The sequence below is a fragment of the Fukomys damarensis genome, unplaced genomic scaffold, assembly GCF_012274545.1.
Source record: "Fukomys damarensis isolate Sample0158 unplaced genomic scaffold, DMR_v1.0_HiC HiC_scaffold_15, whole genome shotgun sequence".
Taxonomy (NCBI): Eukaryota; Metazoa; Chordata; class Mammalia; order Rodentia; family Bathyergidae; genus Fukomys; species Fukomys damarensis.
The window spans coordinates 11,640,240-11,651,962 of NW_022900927.1; the positions used below are offsets into that span (position 1 = coordinate 11,640,240).

General features: G+C 38.1%; 1 protein-coding gene across 7 annotated transcripts in view; it reads right to left on the reverse strand.

Annotated features, from left to right (window-relative positions):
- Positions 1-11,723, reverse strand: part of LOC104873989 (periphilin-1) — a 282,429-nt gene that overhangs the window by 56,154 nt on the left and 214,552 nt on the right. For all 7 annotated transcript variants that reach the window (XM_010640942.2, XM_010640940.3, XM_010640939.2 and 4 more), the window contains one exon: positions 1,354-1,565. In XM_010640942.2, coding sequence (XP_010639244.1) covers positions 1,354-1,565 — 212 coding nt within the window. The remainder of the gene's footprint in view (positions 1-1,353; positions 1,566-11,723) is intronic.

An 11,723-nucleotide genomic window follows, 5' to 3' on the forward strand; every position in this document is an offset into this window, starting at 1 on the left:
TCATTCAGTTTACCCCAATCGGGTTTGCTATCCTCTATCACACTAGATAGTAGCAACATCAGACCTCAAAGGATGGGGACAGTATACTGAAAATGGGAAGAGGAACTCAACACTACAGATCATACTTCATCTCAAGATTTTACACCTTTCATCATGCAACAACCAAAAGAAGATAAAAGATGATGATTCACCCCCAGAAAGTTCTAGAGGAAAATGGAAAACTAAGGCTAATTCACCAATAACTACCATTAGCAGGTTCACTATAAGCCATTAAAAAAGAAAATCTTAAGTTTCCATTTTATAATTTTCTTTGTATTTTATTTCACCAGTTTTGAAAGGTACTTTCTCCCTCTTAATTATTAATGGACTTTCACTTAAGCCATACATATTTGGGGAAAAATTCTTAAAATCTATCTGGTTAGTTTTGGCTATGTCCATGCATAAGAACATTCACTAGACTTTAGTTTATCTTTTTTTTTTTTTTTTTTGGTACCAGGGATCAAACTCGGGTCCTTTAACTTGTGAGGCAGGTGGCAGCACCACTGAGCTAAATCACCAGCCCTACAGTATATGTTCTTGAAGGGTTTTTTTTCCAGGGGGTTGGGGGCAGGGGTGTGAATAAGAGCAAAGGAAAAAGGACTTGTTAACACTAAAGTGCACAGACAGTACAACTTCACTTTCCCAGAAGTACCTGAAGCACATTTTCAGGTATATGTATGTTGCTATGTTTGTTTGCAATCTTTCCAATGAAAGCCTTACCTCCAGCATGATCACTCAGACACGTGTTTCATAACCTATCAAGATGTGCTGAGCACTAGAGTCGGCAACAGCTACAAGGGAAGTCAGTGAGGACAACAAGTGGACTCCACCCTCATCATGCACGAGGCAAAGGCTGTCGGGTTAAAACTCTTACACGGTAAATGGGAAGGAAGTTTAAAGGGAAGGGAAAAAGCCCTGGACTTTCTGATTTCTGCACCTTGGCTTACAAGCCTTTCTGCTTAGAATGCACTTCTGCACGTGTAGAAATCTAAACAAAGGGTGCGTCCTGCATGGCATATTCTCCTGTCTCCAGAGTGAGATCCAATCTCTCCCTTTAACAGCATCTTGGTGGAACGTGATTTCATTCTAGCACGGCATTTTTGTATTAAAGATCCTTTACACACTGACAAATGTGAAGGTGAAATATCATGCAGGCTCCACCTTCAATAAATTAACCACAATGTGGTTTCAAATTTTCAAATTAAAGTCTTATAGAAAAGAGTACCTATGACAACACCTATTAGGCAGTCTGACTCAATACACTCCCATCAGTGGAGGCTATGAAAGAAAAAGGAAAACTCTTCAAATACATACTTCTATGTTGAGACTGATGGAAAGAGTACGTTTTGCTTCGGTCTGGAGAGTAGCTTCGACTACTGACACTGGAGCCAGATCTGCTGTGTGGAGAGTCCTTTCGGCCTACAGATGATTCTCGAAAAAAAGGAGCATCTCTTTTATGAGGAGACCGGTCTCTCATATAATGGGAAGAGTAGAAATTTTTTCTTCTAAAGCCATCTCTCATCTCCCTGCGAAGAAAAAAGGAAATAAACTGATTACAACCCACGTATACAAGCACGTGAAAAAAGGCCTAATTACAAGATATTCTTTAAATTGCAACCCTGGAATAGTTTCTCTGGTGTGAAAAACTAAAATAGTACTCAAGATCTTAATGGGACAATTAGCAATGTGAAATAGGAAGAGAAGGACCAAAGGTGTAGGGACAGTGAGAAGGATAGGGAAAGGGGAATAAGGGAAAAGGGAAAAAATATGAGAAAATGTAAAAATGGAATTAAAGTGTTTGAAGGAGGGGAGGGGAGGAGTGGGTGAAGGGAGGGGGGGGACAAAGGGAAAAAATGAAAACCAAGACCTGGCATGTAAAGGTACAAGATCCCAGTAATGAATGTAACTGTACTGTCTACCTAGAATGTACCAATAAATTCAATTTAAAATTTAAATAAATAAATAAATAAATAAATTGCAACCTTGATTTGGCCGGGATTTAGCTCAGTGGTTCCACCGCCTGCCCTGCAAGCACAAGGACCTGAGTTCGATCCCCAGTACCAATAAATAAATAAATAGATAGATAGATAGATAGATAGACAGACAGACAGACAGACAGACAGCTAGCTAGCAAGCAACCTTGGTTTTATAACTTCTGAAGTGGGGGAACAAAATGAATCTAGATCAATGAAATGATCTAAAATGCACCACTTTTTCAGTGGTTCAAGTATAAAGGTTCTTTATTTTAAGCAAGCACAAATTCTAAAATGTGAAAAACAGAAGAACTTAGCTTCTATTGCTCTTTCCATTACTGATAAACCGTAACAATGTAACAAAGCTACCAGATTCTCAAAGACTAACAATACCAAAGACTTCCCAAATGAAACACTTCAAGACCCTTCAGCTGGAAAGTAGAGATTAAGTGTTCCTAATCTAAAAAGTTTCAAAATCACAAATTTTTTGAGTACTGACATCATGCTCAGAATCTTTTAAATTTTGGAGCATTTCAGATGAGATGCTCAAGCTATAAAGTATGCAAATATTATAAAATCCAAACACCTGAAATCTGAAAAGCATCTGGTCCCTAAGCATTACAAACCAGAGATACACAAGTGTTATATTCCTGTGTTTTTGGTCTCCTCCCAGCCCAGGGCACAATTTGACAAGATCTAGAGGATGTGGGTTAGTCATGGGTAGGGGAGCAGCACTGGGAGTGAGGGGCCAAGAATGCTGACAAAATCCTAAATGTCCAGAAAACGTTCATACAAACACACACACCAACAACCTATAAAGTCCAGAATGTTAATAATGCCAAATTGAGAAATCTTGATCTATATCCGTTAAATTCATGCTTTGAGTTTGTACCTTGAAGTACACAGACTGTTGCCCATCCCTAAATAACCTGGCTGGATGAAGATACTGGGCAGGCGGCTGGATCTGGGGATTCCTGGCAGCTGTGCTGTTGAAGGCGGGCCCACTGGGGGTGGTCACCAGTGCCTCTGTGGGGGTCCCTCAGGCACACAGTGCTCTGCTTCCTGAGTACAATGAAGGGAACCGCTTGTTCCACCAAACTCTTCCACAGTGCTACATCTGTCTTGGAACCAGTCAAGCACAGAATGAAAGCTCTGAAATCATGCGCCAAACTAAACCTCTCCCCCTTTAAGGTGCACGTGTGGGTATTTTTCAGCAATGAGAAAAGCTAACAAAGACAGTAAAACCAACATGCCATGGCACCTTTATTAAAGGAACACACAGCATCAAATGAAATTTAACTGATGTTTAACAAATATTTAACAAATACTACGATATAAATAATATTAAATTTCAGACATAAGAAGGCTGAGAGATAAACCAAAAGCATGGACTTCCCTTCTTTCTTTCTGTGGTGTGAGGGCCCAAACCCACAGCCTTGAGCACACTAGGCAAACACTATACTACTGAACTACCAGCCAAAGACATGAAATTTCTAATCTACAGCTAAGTGGCCAACTTACCTATCTATGATTAGCTCTGGATGGAGGGACCATGCTGCCACCCATTCGAGACTCCTTCTGGGAAATTCAGATCTAATCTTATCATTATTTCCAATTAAAACTCTCCTAACTTTCTCCTTTAGTTCACAACTTAATTCTTCCATATTTGTGGAACCACCAAAAAAAAGGAAAGAAAGAAAACAAAAGAATATACATATTGGGAAGCCAAGGAAAGAATACTCTTAAGTAGGGAAATAAAGGTTTTCTACATTTAAATCAGATCAGGCCTTAATGAACACTTGCTTAAGTCAGGGAGGAAAGCGGACCCTCCTGCAGAGGAGACTGACTCCATTGCTAACAGGTGAAATGCTGAACTACAGTTACCCAAGGCCAACACCAGATGGCAGTAAACTTACAACCCAGTTTGCAACTGTGTGGCCTGGGTTGGCTGGGAGGACCTGGGGAAGTGCAGCACTAGGTCAGGTTCCAGCAGAATAGAGTACTGTCTCTCCTCCCTTCCTGTCAACCTCTCTTACTGCCAACCAAGTTATGTAAAAATATCACACTAGGTAAAGATCCTAAGTACCATTTTTTATATTAGCTAACCTATTTTTTCAGGCACATACATGGGTTTATGAATACCTACTGCCCACGGTATGACAGGCACCATGGAGAATAACCCTGGCTCTGAGCAGGCCTGGGCTCTAAATGGGGCTTGTCAGAATGGGTAATGCTAGGAGTGACCCAAGAGTCATGTGACCAATGACAGCATGGAAACAAAATAGATTGTCAAAAATATCTGAAAGGATGAAATTATTACTTTTCTTCCCCCAAAAAAGCTTCACCAAGGGAAGACAGAAGGGAACTGAGACTGATCTTATTTTGATGGAAGGGGTTTATCTGAGTAAATCTGGAGTTTGAAGGAGAAATTTAATTTTCATCAGAGGAAACTAATAATTCAAGACACAAAACTGTTAAATTATTGAAGAAACCAAAGAGGAGGAAAATGAGAGAAAGGGAATAAGTAGAAGACAATTGTCTTGAATAGTACAAAAAGAGAAAAAAAAATCTCATTTAAAAAACAGAAAAATGAGAGAGCTCCCACTAGAATGTCTCAGAAAAGGAACTGCAGAAATTAAAAAAAGAAGAAAGAATGTGAATGGATAGGCAGGGTGGAATGTTTTACAATTGGTGGAGTAGGGGGAACTATTAATTAGGGGCTATTAATTCCTGTGTGAGCTCCTAGAATGAGTTCCTCGAAATTCATTACAAAGTACAAAGATGAGAACAGGATAGTAAAAATGGAGAAGCTCAAAGATGCCACTGGAGGAGGCCAGCACTTCAGACTGAGGCAGGAGGAACACAAAGTCTGAGGCTAGTCTAAAACTGCATAGCAAGAACCTGTCTCTAGAAGGGGGGGGGTGATAATAAAAAAGAGCAACACAAAACAGCCCAGAACATGTTAAACAAATCAAAGAACTAGAAGGCAAGTCACTTCAGAGAAAAATGGTTGATCCCTGTGAAGTGAGGTTCCAGCTATAGAAAATGAATGGAAAGAATGACAAAAAATATAGCCGCTCTGTTTTGAGTACTATGGATAAGAATTTTAGGATATACTAAAAGACCAAGTCCTTGTCCTCCTGACGTTTATATTCTAGCAAAAAGTCAGCATATAAATTCACCATTTGAGAGAGACAAGCACTATAAACAAAGGTAGAAGTGAAGTAGGTTATACAAGGAAGTCCTTTCTGCAAAGATGGCAGAGGTCCAGAGAGGTAACAGGCAAAACATAACCCAAAGAAGAACTTGGCAAAAAATATTCTAGGCAGGAGGAACTGAAATTGTAAAGACTCTTGGAAAAATAAGATGTATGTGTGCCAGATGTGGTGGCCCATGCCTGCACTCCTAGCATGCAGGAGGCTGAGACAGAAGGATCACATGCTCACGGCCAACCTGGGCTACAAAACTTTCAAAGCCAGCTTGAACTACAGTGAGAACACTATCTCAAAAGATCACAAAAATGTGTGTTTAAGCTAGCGTAGCTACACTTGAAGGTGGAACAGGATGAACTGAGACACTGGCAGGTCATGCAGCAGGACTGCTACTATAAGTGAAGCAAGATGGTGAAAAGGTTAAGAGCTGTGTTTACAATCATCCTAATGGCTCTGTGAAGCCATGTGATACTGTGGTAAGGACATAATGATGAGTCAGGTCGGCTCCTGGAGTTTACAGCAAACGCAGTGTAAGGTCAAATGCAGTTCTATTCTAACATGTAAGGCTTAAGGAAAGCATGCCCAAGGACAGAAAGGAAAGGGTGAGGGCCCTCTGTGAACCAGCCTCCTGTACTCAAAAGCTCTTCCAAAGTAACTATTAACTATCACACTCAAGAGTGCCAAGGGACCGGAATTTCACATTATTATTAAATTACCTGAATATAATTTGAAGAATTATCTTTGAAATAGTTTAAGGAGTACCATCAGTCTGCCTGGCTTTGATTCTTTTCCACAGCTTACAACAGCTCCCTATGCCTTAATTTCCTCATCGATACAGTGAAGATAATAATATTTCACAAAGTTATAGGAAGAGTAAAAGAAATAGTGCATCAGTCACATTTAGAACCAACACTACATTCAACAGATGTTTGCTATCGACTGTATTACCCCAGTATAATTTCTATTAAACCACTAAAAGGTTGGTAGCAAGAAACAGCTCGATATGCCAGTACAACTCACTGACAGCTACAAGTCACCCAGAAAAGCTAAACTATGAAATCTTGCTTATCTAAGTGTAAAACCAAGCTATGGTGATAAAATCCTCTAGAAAAAATCTTAAATTTGACTTCTAGATTGATTCCTTCATGGGATACATACCATGATGAATTCGGGTGGACTAAAAAGCTAAATATATGCAAACAAGAGACAGAAGAAAAAAGTGCCCAGAAAGGGGGTGGGGTGAGGAAGGAAGGCAGGCAGGCAGGCAGGCAAGCTCAACATTTGTAAGTATATAAAGAAACTATTTTGCACCAAAATGCCAAGTATAAACTGTATCTTAAAAAGGCCTAGGGCCAGGGATTTAGCTCAGTGATTCTGGCATCTGCCTCACAAGCACAAGGACCTGAGTTCGATCCCTGGTACCAAAAAAAAACAAAAACAAACAAACAAAAAAAGGCCTACACTGAAAACCAGAATTAAGTTCAAAACAAATTTCCAATTAAAAATGAATAATCCAATACCAATGGCAAAGTCCTAAATATTAATATTCAATAAGTTATATATTAGTTTGATGCTAACAACTATTATGAATAAGATGAAGACATCAACAAAGACTAAAACATTAAATAAATAAATAATAAAACATATACAGATGATTCGAAGCCAGGCATAGGGGCACATGCCTGTAATCCCAGTACTCAGGTAGTTAGTGGAGGAAGGAGGATTGCCACAAGTTCAAGGCCAGATTGAACCACAGGGTGAGACCATGTCTCAACAAACAACAACAACAACAACAAACAACAAAAAAAGATGATTCAAAAGGAGACAGTTATTTCACTAAATATAAGACATTAAAGTTAAAATAAGTTTTCTTCTGGGCCAGGGATGTAGCTCTCAGTGGCACTGTGCCTGCCTGGCAAGCACAAAGTCCTCAGTTTGATCCCCAGTACCACATTAAAAAAAAAAACACACACTAAGTTTTTTACTACTGGACGGGCACAGTATCCTGTCCAGTAGTAAAAATGAGAGTAAACAGATACTTGTGCTTTATGACACAAATTACTAGAGATTTAAAGGTTTGAACAAATTTCTTTCACCCTCTCTCCCCTACCTTCTCCCACCCCACAATGTATGCATCTGTGTTTGTCAACACCTGACTTCTTCTAGGTTCAATTTGCTTCCCACAGTGCTACAGAGTAGTCTTAATTCCTCATCTTTCTTGGCATAATAACTAACTACTGAATGTAGTTTGTACTAGGTTTCAAACATCGACCCTGAGTGTTTCTATCTTTGAGGGAAGGAAAAAAGTAGAGATCATCAACACAGCACACAAGATAGATGTCTTAACATTAATTGTTGTATAATCTTCCATCACTAACAGAAGTACACAAACATTATCGTGAATAATGGTTCTGTACTAGGTTGAGCATCCTGAATTTCAAAACCCAGAATCGAGGATGCTACAAAATATGAAGTGTTCTAAGCACAATGCTAGCATGAAAAAAGTTTCTGACTTGGTGCATTTCAGATTTCATTTTGTGAATTAGGATGCTCAATTAGCAGTCTGCAAATACTGCAAAATCGAAGTCGGAAATCTCAAAACACCTCCGATCTCATGCATTTTGAACAAAGGATAGATAATCTGCACAAAGTACTACGAGTATACATAAGGTTAATTTGATGAAACATTTGATTGCTAATTTTCCTGAAATTTTGCCCTCCACTATAAAAATGTAATTTATGATGAATTTAGGTAAAGTGTAACTAACTTTCAAGTCCATGTAACTCGAGGTCTACCTCCTGTTAGGCAAGAGAGCTACCACTAAACAGCAGTCCCAGCCCCTTCTATTTTACTTTTATTCTCACACATGGTCTCATGAAGTTAAAAAATTGTCTCAAACTTGTCATCTTCCCACTTCAGCCTCCTGAGCAGCTGGGATGACAGCCAAGCACCACCAGGCTTGGTGGGGGGGGATTGGGGAAGGTAATATGGTTAAGGGCAAACTAAGCAACCTTATGTTTTAATTTTACATCTTAAAAATACTCTTTGTTGGATTTACTTCTATTTGGCTCAATAACTGAGGGTAAAATAAATTTTTTAAACATACAATTCACCAGAAAAATTAGTAATGCTTTCATTACTAAATTCATCCATAGAGAACTCAATCCTACACTTTTCCTTTTGTTACAAATAACTTTCATGTAATATTTTATAATAGAAACTTCTAAATCCGTTGTACTAGTTTCAATGAAAAAATTAGTTATTAAACTATTTTTTCCTTCATCTGTAGTTTCTATTCAAATGAAAGACAAGGCATTTCCTAATTATTAAATACATCACTGTAAGTGCTATAAAAACCTATATAACTAAATATTTCCCTTAGCCCATCAATATTCAAGTTTCTTATTTTAAATTTCTAAAAAGATCTTCCGCTATTCTATGCTACCTTCTCCTATTTCACTAGCTCTCCAAAGCCTATCATGAAATTCAGGTAGAGATCTGGCTGACAGAGACTCAAGTACTTTAGAGAAAAAAAAAAAACTTTTCCATTACCAGCTCACTGATACTGTATCATTCCTGCTCTGAAATTCTGATGCTCTCAATACCTATTCTTCCAAATTATGAGCACCAAAAATACTCAAAATAAATATAAAAATAATGAATTTCAGCCAGGCATGGTGGCATTCATCTGTAATCTTAGCATTTTAGAAGCTGAGGTAGGAGGATCATGAGTTTGGAGACAGCCTAAGCCATACAGCAAGTTCAAGGCCAGGTTGAACTACAAGGTGAGACACTGTCTGAAAAAGAGGGTTTCTATTAAGGAGGCTCCTTAACACATAACTGGTTCTCAAACTGCAGAGATTTTGCTTTCAGGAAATGTCTAAAGAGGTCAGTGGTGATACTAAACACCCTAGAATACACATACGTGCACTGTGCTACAGAAAGCAAATGACAAGAGCAGTTCCAAAGTTCAGAAACCAGGGTATATATTTCTCCTACAAACTTAACCTATCAGGTTCAGAAATATGAAAAAACATTCTAGAGCTTTCCTGGGACTACTTATCACTTCTTTTAAAAGATGTCTAACTTCAAAATATAAAATTTCCTGCTCTGTCACCTCCATGAGCTCAGTCTGCCCCTGCCAATTGCCTACTACGTCCAAGCTCTTTTCAAAATGCTTACTCCTGAAACTCAGTCCTAACACTTGTGCTGAGGACTCTTCTGTGCAGTGCAATGATACCAAGTATACATCATCTCCACTACCATTAATCCATCCATAAATATATACAAAAATTCAAATAACATATTGTATTATTTTAGTCCACATATGCTCCAGCATTAAGTGCACAAGTTCTGGAACAAGACCACCATGGTTCAAACACTAGCTGCAGTACTCGTTTACTACTGAAAAGATCGTACAGTTAATTATGCCCTGAATCTTCTAGGTCATCTATAAAACAGGAATGATGGATAAGAGTGAAAATGCTTACCGAATATATAAATAATAAGCACTTTATATATTCACTCAATTGTTCAAACTTTTAAAAATTCAACTCCTAGACTCACCCAAAAGAAATGTTTGTGTACCTGTGTACAAACTACATTGGCAGAACCAAGAAAACACAACAGAATGTTTTTGTTTTGTTTTGTTTTGTTTTGTTTTTGTCTTGGTGGTGTGTTAGGGATTAAACCCTGGGCCTTCGTTGTCAGCTATATCCTTAGTCTTTTTTTATTTGAAACAGGTTCTTGCTAAGTAACTAATGTGCCCAGGCTGAGCTCAAACTTGTGATCCTCTTGCCTAAGCCTCCCAGAGTGCTGGAATTTTTTTTTTCCTCATTGAGTTTACTGGTACTTTTTAAGTATAAAGTAGAGTTATATGTATTATTGTGATCTTGTACCTTTACATAACAAATCTTGGTTCTCATTTTTCCCCATACTCTTCACCCCTCCAGCCTTCCCTATTTTCAAAGACTTTGTTTCCATTTTTTTCATGTTTTTTTCTTTTCCCTTATTTCCCTTCCCCTCCCCTTCCTACTTCCCCTACACCTTTAGCCTTTTTCTTCCTATTTCAAAATGTCAGTTATAAACCATTTGCCCATCCGTTGGAAACTGGATAAAGATGTGGTTTTTCTATAAAATGGAATATTACTCAGCCATAAAGAACGAGAAAATAGATTCATTCATAGGAAAACGGATACATATTGAAGATATACTCCTAAGTGAAATAAATAAGTCACACGTGTAAATACCAAATAGTTTCTCTGGTGTGAATAATCTGCAATAATATAGAAGATCCTAATAAGATTACTGACATTTAGAAATGGGAAGAAAGGAGCTAAAGGTGTAGAGAAGGTGGGATGGGTAGGGGAAGGGTAATAAGGGAAAAGAAAAAAATGTGAGATAATGAAAAGATGGAAATAAAGTGTTTGTAGATGGGGAGGGGAGGAGGGGGTGAAGGGAGGGCAGGGGTAAGGGGAAAAAATGAGAATCAAGACATGTTATGTAGAGGTACAAGATCCCAACAATGAATGTAACTGTACTGTATCCCTAAAATGTACCAATAAACTCAATTAAAGCTGAAAAAAAAAATTTGGATCTGACTTACACTTTTAGTTTTTCACACCAGATAAACTATTCAGTATTTACACGTGTGTCTTATTTATTTCACTTAAGCGTATGGCCTCAATATGCATCCATTTTCCTATAAATGACTCTAATTTCTCATTCTTTATGGCTGAGTAGTACTCCATTTTATAGAAAAACCACATCTTAGTTATCCAGTCTCCAACTGCTAGGCAATTGGGCTGTTCCCAAGTTTTAGTTATTAAAAATTGTGCCAGTATAAACATGGGTCCACATATATCACTATGGTATGATTCTTTTAATTCTATTGGAAAGACAGCCAGCAGAGGGATAACTGGGTCAAATGGAACCTCTAGTCCTAGTTCTCTGAGGTTATCTCCATATTGATTTCCACAGTGGTTACATCAGTCTGCACTCCCACCAACAATGGAGAAGGGTTCCTTTCTCCCAAAACTCCACCAACATTTGTTATGTATATTATCAGACCATATATATTATCAGACCACAGTGCAATTAAGCTGGAAATCAATAGCATAAGAAACTGTAAGAACTTCACAAACACATGAAAAGCGAACGACACAAACACATGAAAATTGAACAACACTCTCCTGAACAATCAATGGGTCACTGAGGAAATTAATGAAGAAATTAGTTTCTATAAGCAAATGATAATGCCAATAAAACATACAGGAATCTATGGAACACAATGAAAGGAGTTTTATGTGGGAAATTCATAGCAGTGAATGCCCACACTAGAAAAACAGTGAGCTCAAATAAACAACCTAATGATGAATCTTAGGCTTCTAGAAAAAGAAGACCAAGAAAAACCCAAAGCTTGTACAAGGAGGATATTACAAAAGATCAGAGCAGAAATCAATGCAATGGAAACTAAGAAAACAACACACACACACACAC